Raw genomic sequence first — 13,440 nt, 5'->3', positions numbered from 1 at the left:
TGGATGTTGCAGTCATGTTCCACCACTGCTCCTGCTACTTAAAGAGTACAAGGTAAGTATTGTTAGCTTTCTTTACCACATGATTGAATTAATGAATGGTATGTGTACTCAATACACGCCTGGTCTTTCAATATGGGATTTGTGTACCGAGCCAGTCACTGCATCTGCTGAAACCACAATGAAATACCACGTTTTCAACTAACACAGCAAGCAGGCCAGCACAATTTTGAGAATGGACCCTTTATAGACATGAACCACTCAATTCTCATATGATACCTTGTGATGAAACAAAATTGCATCTAAGAAAAAAAAAAAGCATGCTTGCTTTATAAATAAAAACTTTAGAACTTAAATCCATTGCTATTCTTGGACTACAAGGCAGCCTGCAATTTTACTACTTGAGAAGTACACAGTGACTTTTTGGATGCCAAATTCTACATTCACTCAACAACAGGTCATCTTTTAATTCTTAAAAATAACACCATTATTAATTTGTAACACCTCATGAAAATAAAAAGGAAAACAAAAAAATTGTAGGTTTAGTTTCTATCACTAGTGACATTAAGGACTTTGTTTATCAAAATCAGAGAAAATTATCCCAGAGTAAAGCAGTAGGGCTGTATATATCAATGCATACTGAGGCATTTTCTAAGGGATTTATGAAATGAGGTTCTTCAAATGATACAACTAATAAAGCGCAGTTAAAAGCAAAAATGCTGTGTGCAAAATGGTAAAATATCAGACACGAATGCCATTAAATAAGCCTTACCAGACCATCACAGTTGCTAATAGCAACAGAAGCTCCAGGGATATCAGTTATGTCTCCCACATAGGCACAGCTGGTCCACAGGGGCTCTTTTTTCCATAATCTCTCTGTAGCAGTTCTAGTCTGATTTGTATTACCGGCATCATTTCCAGTTTCCACAGAGTCTTCGTACCACTCTACTACCGCCTTGGGAGCCACTAAACGAGTGTTGGGTTTCAGCCGGAGATGGAATTCCCTTCCAAATGCAGTGACGTTAAAATACAGCTGTTTGGGGCTTTGGGATACCTCCCGCGTTGATCTTCTTTGGTGACTTGCAGAGATGATATTGGAGATATAGCTTCCATCTGCATTGGTACTAATTGGAATCACTAACCCATACGGTCTCAGTCTGCTTTTTTGTAATTCTGCCAAGAGAAATATCCAAAAGCAAACTAGAATTAGAACGAGTATGGAATAAGCCTGAAGACCAAAGAACAGAAATGTATGGCACTAGAACAAATGGTACATGCAAGGATTGGACAAGCCATTGTCTTAAATGTCACAGGCTACGTTCACTCAGAGTACACTCCAGCTGCAGCTTGTTTACTACACAACACACAACTACTGTGTTTTCAGGCCTAACATCAAACGCCACATGTGCTGGACCTCTTTGACTCATATCTATGCTTGCAATATTGTCGATATAGGATTCCTCTTAGAGCTGCTCTAAATCACTCCATTGACAACATCTGCTGAAGAATGATAAAAACCTGTCTATCTTTCAAAAGGACAGAGGACAGTGCCACTTACCACACCAATGTACATTAAACCATCTACTAGATAAGCTAGTCTGGATTTAAGCACACCAATAAAACATAAACAAACAGAAGTTACATGTTACTGCTCTCCTTAGCTGGAACACTCAAGCTTATAAATCTTCACTTGGGTACCTCACAGCAAGGCTTTTAAAATTCTTACTGCTATCAACTGCTATTATAAAAATGCTTTGTACTACTTTTACACAGACACTGGGAGGAGGACATGTAAGAAAGAAGAATTTTGACACATCATAATTTAAGCAAGGTATGACAAAACAGTGACAATGTGAGAGGAAGACCATTTCAGCTTAAGGGAAAGCACATGGATCATGCCAAGTTGGACCAACACAAGAAACTGCCCAGTTAGCCACCTCCAATAAACACACACCACAGATGCTGGGATACACATTAAGCACATGCAAAATACCCTCCACACGACAAAATTTTCAAGAAGCAGGTCCTTGATGACTATTTTCATAAAATGTACAGAGAAAACCCTGAAATATTTTTTCACATTTATCTGAGGAGTTTCCTGAGGTTTAGGTTTGCTTAATAGCCAAAGAAGAGGCAGTGACCCTTCTGAATTCTCTTTTAAGAAATGCCATGCAATTCCTTCATAAACCTTAAACAGAATTGCTTGCTCCTGTGTCAAGACCTCCATTAAGATTTTGAAAATGAAGTGCCACACTCAGTTTATAACTGCAATTTCCATATATATTCCTGCAGTCTTAGAAAACTGAAATACAGAAAAGAATCCAGTGGGTATCACACACTGTTGATAAAGTAATCAATGCTAGCAGTGGTACAAGCAGTAACTTTTCCCTCTACAGATCTCCTCTAACGAATACCCTTACCCAGAAAGTTGCTATCACCCTTCCTCTTTGCATAACTTGATTAGCAGAATACAAAACCAGAGAAGGTAATTATTGGAAAAAAAAAAAAAAAAAAACAACTAAATGCAGAACTTTACAAATTTTTACCTAAAACTTCCACTTTATTGCAATACACAGGAGCTATAAAACCAGCAAAACAGTACTCTGTTGATAGTACTAAAGAAATCCTCAGGTAATATTACAGAAGCTCAATGGCACAACCCTTAGCTAAGGCAGTGTGTCCTAAACACAAGGTGTGCTGCCAAGAAGTCACTGCTTTAATACTTCTGATCAGTGGCAGAGCATCCCCAGACACCTCAACGGTGTGGCCAGACACGGCTGCACGCCGCCAATTAGTAGGAAAAGTTATCCCAAGGTTAATCGGCTTTAGCAGGGGCATTGGCCAAACAAGAAAAGTCACCATAGAAAAAAAGATAACAGCAATGAAAGCTCCATTTGCCTCATTTTTTGTGATTCCTGCTGGTCAGCTCAGGATTCCTGTGTAATTAGCAGCAACATTAGCTGACTAGGAAACTTGCAATTGGGTTCTCAACTGGTCCAGGTGAACACAATACCCTCCACCCCCCAAAAAAAACTCTGTCTGTGTGGTCCCTTACCTGTATCTCAAAAATAGCATTAATAACCTAAGAGAACAATGTTTTTGCCCTCTGTGCTCTCTGCTATTCTTAGGCACTGCTAAGAAAAAGAAGAGAATCTCCCCTTTGGTCAGAGAAAGGTCTTCTGTTATCGCTTATCACATTTGCAGCCCTTCATCGGGACACACATGTTTCCCTCTGCCTTCAAGTAATTTTACACCACTGTAAAACAAGCCCATCAAATGAGCTTATCTTTTCTGCAACACCTTTGTAATCTGGGAGTAATCAGGATATTCAGTGTCCAATTTTCATCCTGCAAAAGGAGAAGAAGCCAGGTAAAGCTGCGGGCTAAACTGCTGCTAAGAGCTGGGCCAGACCCTAAGTCTTATTACCTGTGTATTAGATTATGTGAGAGTTAGAAAGACACTTAGCACAGAAATAATTATTCCCTAGCTTTTCCCTTCCTAACTGGCTAAAGCAATATTAGAGTGATACTATTGGTACTTCTCACTTAAAGAACTCCACAATTGGCTAGCTCAGATGCTACCACTAAGTGCCACTGATAATTCCTCAAATAAATATACTTAATTAAACCAGTTAAATTTTACCTGCTTACAGTGTGAATCACACTTGAACTGTGCATTAATAGAGAAAAAGCTCAGTAGCGAATTCCTTTCTACTGGGAGCAGGGGCTGCCCATCTTAAGGGGTTGACCCATTCAACTAATAACTGTAGTAAGAACACATTCCTAATGGCTTCATAGAATTGTTTTTTTTCTCCAATTTTCTTTTATGCCAGTTACTAAGGGATTTGACAGAAAGACAACATATAGTACTCATAGGACATATACAGACATTTAAATTCTTGCACTCTAAATATCTTCACATAACACAGGCAAGTTAAAAGTTCCTTATCATTTTCAAGTCAATTGTTCTGAAAACATACTCCATGTCCTACAGATAGGAATCATGGTGTTTTTCAGCAGCAGCCAACTCAAACTATTTTGCCATACACCTACAAGATCAATCAGGTTCTAAAACTGGTATCCTAATTAGGACATTATCCTTAGGATAATTCCCATGTAAAACACTGGGAATTCTGAGTCAGGATTGCCTCTTTCCTCAGAGGATGGACCAAATTAAAACTCATTTCTAATAATTATACATCAGGCCAGGAGTAGGAGACAGAGCTACTGGGTTGTACATCCAAACTGGGTCACAGTGAAAATCTAGACCCTCACATTCCCTGCACTTCGGTGAGAAGATTTCATTTGCAGACCGACATTCCTCCTTTTACCTCACCAAGATTCTTCGTGGCTTATTTTCAAAGCAGGATGACTAATGCCAGAGACCACAGTCTGATGATCAAATTCTGTGTTCACTGCCTGACCAAGAAAATGCTTTGCACATCTTGCAGCAGTATTCCCAAACTTCTAATTGCGGGAACAAAAAAAGTTACTTTGCTAATAACAAGAACAGCCAGTTAGCCACAAGAAGGTAGGAATAAGGAGAGGAAAATAAGAATTGTCAAGTTTTTGAATCAGTAAAAGCCTTTTCCAGAGTCTCTAAATGCTGAGCTGGAAGAGGAAATGCCTTTTGTTCAAAGGCAATTAAAATTAAATGTGACATGACTGAATACTGAAGACATCTAAACTCCTATGCTGACTTCTATTACCCTTTTTCCACAGACTCCGCGGCCTTCAGAAATGCTATTCCAGCTGTAGGTGTTGCCTTTCCTATGCTAAAATTTCAGTCATTCTGTTCTGATAATTCAAAGCTTACAGCAGTGATCAGAGAATAACACAGAGCAATAGAAAAAACCACTTAATTTTGTTCATTTTTTCATCTGGTTTTAAACTGCTGTTCCAGTTGCACAATGTTTAAATTGAAAGAAAGCATTGATGAAAGAACATCACATTCTTTCCTTGTGTGCCAAAACATAATTAGCAAGAATGCCTCTGAAAAAGTCTGCCCATACCTTTTTCCTCTCAAATGAAACCCATGAAACCCAAGAATTAACACCACCAGCTCACAGTAGTTGTCTTTGCACTGTAAAACAGCTGGTGACAATGGAAATTCAAAAGCCCTAACCTTTTTTTGGTTTTAGTCATTTGCATTTGGAAGAGCATTATTTTTTTCAGGTGTAAGATTTTGTGAAATACACAGATCAAAAATTGTTCATGTGGATGTCCACAGTGGAATTCCAAATGTATAAACATTCACTTAAGAAAGTAGATTTCAAAAGCACATCCTAAACTGAAATCAGTGGAATCAGCAGAAAAGCAGGAATTTCTGAAAGTTCAGAAAAATTATTCCTATGTCTAAACCAAGCTACCCAAGTTCAAAGACAACTTTTTCTTTCTTTAACAAGTATTTAAACCTCATCTAGTGTTCATTATTCTGACTATTCTCTTGCTTACGCTGCACGTAAATAAATTTTGATAAGAGGACCCTCCTTTTTCCAGCTTTCTGCATTGCAACTCAAGTACCAATTTTCATGAACAAATCATTTTTTTTTTTGATCACGGAAGCTCCTTTGCCTATTGCCATGACCTGTGAAATTTTGTCCACTGAGTGAAAGTGCTGGCAGCATAATTTTTTTCCAAATATTTTCTCTGTCATGGCAATGAGATGTAGATTAATCACTATGTGCAGTAACCACACCTGCCTCTTTATACTGCTAGCAAATATTTCAATTAGGAACAAGAATGTGGAAACCCACTAAAATTACACCAAAAGCACAACTGGTTTGGCAAAGATGATGCTGGGTACTGTGCAAGGAAACAAATGTGCAGGAACTTCTGATAACATCCTGTCCAAGTTGCCCCAGCATCGGGCTGTATGTCAAGTCCCAGACTGTCCTGTACTCGGATGCTGGGATGACCACAGAGTTACCATCACCTTCCAGAGCTGCCTCACCTCTCTTGGAGGATGTATCTGAACATAGTTTGCAGTCTCAGGCAGCTCACCTACTTTTGTTCAGGTAGCAAAAGGAGTGGAGCCAACATAACACCTCCAGAGCATCACTGTGCCTGCATCTTCTGAATTCAATTCACGAGCTATGATACAGTCAGATTGCTGGATGTCAGACACTCAGCTTTGCAGTGGAAGCACTGGAAAAAATAATTACCTGCTGTTGCAGAAAGAGGACAGCACTTCAATAAAAATACTGTCATGGGTTCCTATCTTCTGACAGAATGGGATGAGCACAGAGCTGTTCCAGTTACTTAGCAAACTGCTGCTTAATAACAAGAAAAGATGGTGCAAGAACACAGAGACAACCCTAGCAGGAGTTCTGTCATCACTGTTTTCTGCTTTCACCATTGGAGCAGCCTGGCACTGGTGTTTTGCAGGTTAGACATCAGAGTTTTCTTTCAGAAATAGCGCTGAGCAGCGCTGAAGCTCTGCTGCGTGGGAAGCTGAGGCATACAAAGGGAAGACATAGAACCAGCCTGAGTGCCAGTACCTTCAGTCTTACTATTTCATGAGTGACAGCAGTAATATTTCCTCCTGATAGTTTCCAGGCATTTGCAGTACCTTATGCATTCAATTAACTAGGCATGGGTAACTCTCTATCTCTATGACACATTCTATACTGATATTAAAAAAATCCTATGTTATTTCATTTGTCCTAAATAACTTTCTAGGTCACAAAAAAAAAGATTAGCTGCTGACAGCAGCCAGCCCTGGGCCAAATCAAAACATAAAATACCAATGCAAAGTGACACTTAACATGGACTTGAAATAGGACAGCCCATTTGGAGACAAACCTAGTGCAGGTTTTACTGTCATCACTAAAACTCTAAACTGAGTAAGCCATAATTTTGAATCAGAATTTACAGGATAAAACATCACTTTAAATATTAAGTTTAAAAGACAGAAAGCGTAGGACAAATCCCAATGACTGTGTTAGCTGTTTGTGTTTTGAAAACATACAGACTTCCCCTCACCGAAACACCATCAATTCCTGAAAGCCAGAGTGACTCACAGATGGTCTGACCTTGGGAAGCCATTAAACTACTCTGAACAAAGAACCACTGAGATGCTGTGCAGTTGTGCTGAAGAGATGCATCAGTGAGCCCTCTCTTGCTGGGCACCAACCAACACCAAGGGCATCCTAGACACACCAACCAGACATTTGGGACCATGGATCTGTGAGTGAACAGACCCACCAGCTGACATCGTACTCTTCTCCCACCTTCCCCTTCCCAGGTAGAGGAGGGCAAGATCATATCAGCTGCAAAAGCTCCCCATGTGCCACCAGAGCCAGGCTGCGATCCTGTCCCACACTGAGTACACAGACCTGGCGCTGGGGCCTTTGCTCAGGGAGCCTGATTCACTCTCTGCCATGCCACAACATCTGTCTCCTGTGGTTCCTATGTGCCTCAGTTGTTCTCAGACTACAGCAATGCTGAGATCATGAAAGAAAGGAAAAAGTTAAAGGAGAAAAAGTTATTTTCCAGGTTAAGGAATTTTTTCTGATGTACTGTATAATTTAAAAGACACATTCCTGTATAGCTTATGGTTTCTGAAATTTAAATACAACCCATTTCTCATGGAAACAACTAGAAATAAATCACAGGATCAGCATACCAGTGGAAAAAAATAGTCTGTTGCCAGTTAGGTTTAAATGTACCTAACTGCTTCAATTCCTATTATTCACTGATCACAGTGGAAATCAGCCTCAGCCCAGAAGAATGCAGTGTCAAAACTGAAATTGAGACAAGATCTCCAAAATGTAGATAAATACTTGAAAGTCTTTTTCTGAACAAAACCTCAGATCAAAACCCCAGAACTGGAGACCTAACAACAACTGGAAATAGAATTGCCAGGAGTTTGTTCCCATTGCTACTGCTCCGCTCATTTAAAAGCTCCAGAGCACCGTGCAGACACTTGGGCTCAGCAGCGAATTGTTAAAAGACTAATTTCACAACTGGGTAAACTAAGGAGCCTGCAAGATAGTTCACCCTTGCATTAACATTCTGGAAGAGATAACACCAGCTTCTGCATCATTCCACCACCTCTTCCATCCCGTAGAGCACTAAATTAATTTAGTTTAAATGAACACAGATCTTCTAAAACTAAAGTGTGTTTCCATGGTACTAATTGTATGAAGCTTTCTGTCTTTGGGAAAGAGCCAGAGAAGCTTTCATTTCAATACGAAATACTTCATGGGCACTAGAAAGTACCTTTCATTTCAGTACCCTCATGCGTCACAGACACCAACTTTGTGCACTACTTTCTTACATATCAATTTAGAATGCAAGAGAGAACAACTATCATTAGGCATGCAGCAAGCACACTGTGCCATCAACAGAATATGGAGAGGCCTCAGCATTAAACAATTTTTTTTCCAGCTAAAATAAAAGACTGAATGCTTCCAATACAGAAGAATAGTATGAATACATAGTTTGCCCAGGCCAAATGAAGTAGGCATTTCCTCCTTGATTCAGAAATGAAAACCAAGTGTCTGACCCAGAGCTGATATGCTGTGACATTCAGAGGGCTGGTTTAAGCACACTGCAATTTTTAAGTTTTGTTGTTTTATTTTTAAGAAGGGAAACACAGATTTATCAGGATGCAAGGACATGAGAGGGCCTGCAAATTCAAGTCATGCCACATCACTATGAAACTACAAATGCTCCTGGGGGGTAATGGTGTGGGGGTACAACAAGGCAATACTTGCCTGCATACAGATAATTTTTCCAGGAAATAAGCAAGTTTGTTGAGTTTATTTATTTTATTTTTGATAGCAGCAATAATAGCTAAATAGACTTACCTGTTTGGATCTGTTCTTCTTTACCAGCCTGCAGAAGAGAAAAGAAACACATGCACAAAGTTGTTAGTGTAATTACTATGCAACATGTGGCAGCAGAGTGCTTCTAGAAGTCTGAAAAATTACTTGGTGTGTATTGCACCATTTTTTACATTTCTGGTTTTGGTTTCCAGGGATGGTATTTCTCCTTAACTGAATAAACAGCTGTTCCCACGAACATATCAGAGTCCATAATAAGTTTAGCATAAATAGAGCTGCTAAGAAATCCTGATTTTGAATGACCCATTCTATATGTCATAACACTGTGTCAAAAATTAAGTTCAGTGGCCAAATAAAGGCCTTAATGTCAATGAAACTGATAGGTCCTGAGAAGTAAGGGTGCCAGGGTGGTAATGAGGCAGTTTGCTGACAGTTCGCCTTCTTCATCTCTGTGCTAGAGAACAGGAAAATCAATGAGACTTCCCAAGTGACACTAGGGACAGAGGCACCAGTCTGATGCCAATGCCAGCACAGCACCAGTGCGGTACCAGGTCTCACTAGACATATGATACACAAAGGGCTCAGAAGTAACACTCCCCTGGCTGCCACAGGAACAGGCCCAGAACTGGGGATGCTGCGCGCCCAGCTAAAGCTTGCTCTGAGTTTGGCATTTCCCCCCGCCCAGATCAGAGAGTCAGATACAGAAACCTGTGGAGGAATGGATGAAACAGGCTCGGCGCAAGAAAAAAGCAGCAGTAAACACTCCCAGCCCCCCACCTCTGATCTGTCAAAGCCTATTTTACAGCCCGAGGCCGGTGCCGCTTGTTGCCTGAACACGTGCAGAACGGCTGGCTTGTCTGTCCCGAAAGCCACACTCCGGCCGATGACCCCAAGGCCAGCCCGCAGCGCCCCCGGCCGCCCGGCTGGGAGCGGAGAGGGAGTGGGCAGCGAAGGAAGGGGTCGCAGTTCCGGCTGCTCGCCGGGGCCGCTGGCAGAAGGACCCCGCGGGAGAGCTGGGCCCCAAGGCACCTCCCCACAGGAAGGACAGGAGGGTAAGGGAGAGGAGAAGCGAGGGAAGGGGAGGTCCGGCCCCCGGCCCTCCGCAGCCCGGCGGAACAGGGCACCCCGCCTCGCCAAGCCCCGCTGCTACTCACCTGCTGGCCGGCTGCAGCGCGGACCCCCAGGAGCGCGGCTGCCACTACCCACAGGAGCAGGAGCACCATCACGAGCCGGCCGCCCGGGGACCGCCGCCCAGCCCAACCACACGCTCCCGGCCCCCACCGCGCTCTTCCTCCGTTCGCCTTCCCTTTGTTTTTCCCTCGTCTTTTTCCTTTTTTCCCCTCGGGCGGCGGCGGTTCCCCCAAGTCGCCGTTGCTGGGGCAGGGCGCGGGAAGCGAGGGCTGCACCCCGCTAGCGCCGGCGCCCCGAGGCCGGCTGCAGCCGGGCGGGCGGGCTGGGCGCGGGCGGCGGTGGGGTGGCGAGTCACCGCGCCGCCTCCTGTTGCTCGCTGCGCCCTGCCTGCGCCGCGCATCACAACCTGGGGCGCTAATAAAGCCGCACCGGCCCCCGGGCGCGGCTCCGCCTTCGGCACGGCCCGGCACACCGACGTCAGGAGCCGCCAGCTCCGGCCCGGCCGCAGGCTGCTGCTGCTGGGCAGGCTCATCCGTCGCCAGGGAGAGGGCGGCGTGGCGCAGCTCCCGCATCTGGGGCGAGCAGGCGGCCGGCACGGCTCAGCACGGCTATAAACGCAGACACTTCCTAACTCCACACGAATTTTTCATTTACTGACTTGTCCCTGTGCTTCTCGCTAAATACTCTGGGATCCCCGTCTTTTTGCCCACGTGCCTGAGAAGGGAAGTGGACAGGCTGGCTGCAAAGAAAAAACCTTCCCGCCCATTCATCCTGCCTCAGCTGCCTTCACAGGGGCACCAGCTTCGCACCAGTGCAGTAATCTTGGGAAGTGTTCCCCAATCTGTGACAACACACCTAAGTTTCCATATTTCATACCAACCCAAGGCTGCACAGGAAAAGCTACAGGGTCCCCAAGACTCCCACCACACTGGAGTCCAATTGCAAAGCAACTTCTCTTACCCCCAGCTTGGAACTCAGCACACAAATAAATCTTGGCTGCACATAAAGCAATGTCCTGGCCTGGACAGAAACCAAAATGCTCTCCCCACAGGGCCTTCTGGAGACAAAAATCTCCAACAACACACTCCATACATGCTTGCTCCCTTATATTTGCCTAGAAGATGTTATGCAGTTGAAGTTGTGGAATAACAACTTGGTAACAGATACCACCAGGAGTATCCCCAAGAGGGAAACAAAAAGCTTTGCAAATAGCTTTTAAGAGCCAGAGATAAAACACTCCTACATCCCTGCAGTTCAGCAGTATTCAAAGTGAGGACTGAATTTTGTCAGGGTCAAAATTATCTACTGTTACAAGAGATGGTTAATACAGGAACATCTGGATTCCAACTTAAAATCATAACGTTCTGTTGCACGTTTTGTATTACCACTCATGTGATGTCATGACCAACAAAAATAAGTTTCTACTGGGCTCCATCTAGCACAAACAAGCAGATAGTTGCCACTCAGTTTTCAGAGCAAATGTGTGAAAGCTTAACTATAATAATCTTTTAAGTTGAACTGCCTGTCAGAAAACATCACATAAAAAGAAAATACTGGTTCTACTAAACTTGAGTTGGCTCATAACAACATTTAAGAGAAGCAGACCTCCAGCCTTGATTTTCAGGAGATATCTTGGATATTCTGTGACACCAGCCTGTAAAGCAGCCCTGCTGTTTCAGAGAACACAGATCCTGAACCGCATTATGTTCTCTTATGAAAAAAAGTGGAAATGCCTGGGTATGTATCTGTTGTTACAAATGCAAGATCATTTCTATACATCAAATACAAGAAGCAGGCTCTAACTGCACAATAACCACTTTTGGAAAGAGCAGAATCAGAAAGGCTGAGGTCCTGTAAATTGCTAGGTACATAATTATATATTAAAACGTTAATTAAGGACAGTAAGTTTGCAATGGCACAGCATCACAATTGTCAGTTCAGAAATGCCAAACTCAGGATGCCAGCGTAAGATTTCTTTCACTGTGCCTTAATTAAGACATTGACTGGCATTACTTGATAATATACCACTTCTCCCACAGGGTGTTTCCCTCATCCAGTGCACACAACAGGTACCATTTGCTTAGCATACAGGAATTCCACATTTCATTTCCCTCAGTGATGCTTGTGACCACAGACCTTATTTATTGTGTCCTGAAAACCACAGTGTTGATTTCCGTGTGGGTTTTTCCATAACACAACATACCTGAGTGCTTTGCAAACCATCTGTATTCTGCAGTGAAATGATGGACCAGCACAATCTTTGGTGCTTCATGCCGGCTAATTATAGGTGCAATTCATTATTTTATCTCCTTTTCTTCCCTTTTATTTAGCTAAGTTCCAAGCCATGCTCTTTTTGACTTCACAATTTTACAAATGTACAAGATCAGGCTCCCTGCAACGAGGAATACGCAGGAGGAGCTGGTTTAAGCAATTCGGTCCGTATCTCAGAGGAACTCTTCAAAAAAGCAATTCTGATCACTACCTGTCATCCAGGCACTGCATGGAGCACTGCTGAACAGAACTTTGAAGGGAGTATCTAGGTGCAGGAAGCCATGACACAACAGATAAGGAGAAACAAACATTTTGTAATGCTGTTCCTGTCATCTTAAAAACATTCTTTCAATTAACTTGTGTGTTATATCCAAGGTTGTTGCATTTTTCCTAATCAGGTAGGATGTTTCTAAACATCAAGGAAACAAAGATACACAAAAGACAGATCTGGACACCATTGCAGAGACTGCAGTCTTTGAGTTGACAGAATTACAAGAAAGCAAAAACAAGGTGTTAAAATTAGATGACTCATCAGCTATTTCTAATAAGAAACAAGACTGAATACCATATCTGTAACAAACATAAATCAAGACAGTATTTGAAAGTTCAATTAAAGACATTTCTCATCTCTAACATGGATATACTATTATCAAAGAAATAATGTATTTTCTTATGCATATTTCATCTCTATTATATATACATATATGTAACTGTATAACATGTATTTATATTTACAGATGCATGCATACTTGTTAACCCTATGCCAGATAGAATTCCCGCATCTGTGCACTTTCTGTTGATGCACTAGACAGAAAGCTACAAATATTTTATGAACCTGAGGTTAGGCCCTGAAGCAAAGAGGCACTGAGGTCTACAAAGGCTTTGCACAGGGCCAGATTCTGGAGTGTCAAGAGTGCAGCAGTATTTGCATGTCTAAAACAGTACTTAAGGAGTAAGCACTCAATCCTGTGAGTCAAATGCAGTGCTACTTGATTATAAAGGCTCCAGAACATGGTCTCTATGAAATTGCACATTCTCTCAGAGCATCCATGCCTGCAACACAAAACAATTTCAAAGCAAGATTTAACTGGAACAAGAATTCAAACAAAGAAATGTTAAAGAAGAATATTCCCTCTACGCAACCAAGATAAATACACCGGAGTTTTGCACTGCTATTCAATATAAGATTTCAAATATTACATTTTTTTGAGACAAGCCCCTAGTAAACTTCACCATGACATCTAGGAATATAA

General features: G+C 42.3%; 1 protein-coding gene across 1 annotated transcript in view; it reads right to left on the bottom strand.

The window, feature by feature from the left end:
• The window catches only part of ADAMTS3 (ADAM metallopeptidase with thrombospondin type 1 motif 3), a gene marked incomplete at both ends in the record, with an annotated part of 129,455 nt that extends 119,447 nt beyond the window's left edge, over positions 1-10,008 (bottom strand). Inside the window, 3 exons of the mRNA XM_080343802.1 lie at positions 770-1,170; positions 8,810-8,837; positions 9,940-10,008. Of these exons, the coding sequence (XP_080199928.1) occupies positions 770-1,170; positions 8,810-8,837; positions 9,940-10,008 (498 nt within the window). The remainder of the gene's footprint in view (positions 1-769; positions 1,171-8,809; positions 8,838-9,939) is intronic.
• Between the last annotated feature and the right edge of the window lie 3,432 nt (positions 10,009-13,440).

Source organism: Nesoenas mayeri (genome assembly GCF_963082525.1).
Source record: "Nesoenas mayeri genome assembly, chromosome: 4".
Lineage (NCBI taxonomy): Eukaryota > Metazoa > Chordata > Aves > Columbiformes > Columbidae > Nesoenas > Nesoenas mayeri.
The sequence above is the reverse complement of the archived record's forward strand: the minus strand, read 5'-3'. Positions and strand labels throughout refer to the sequence as shown.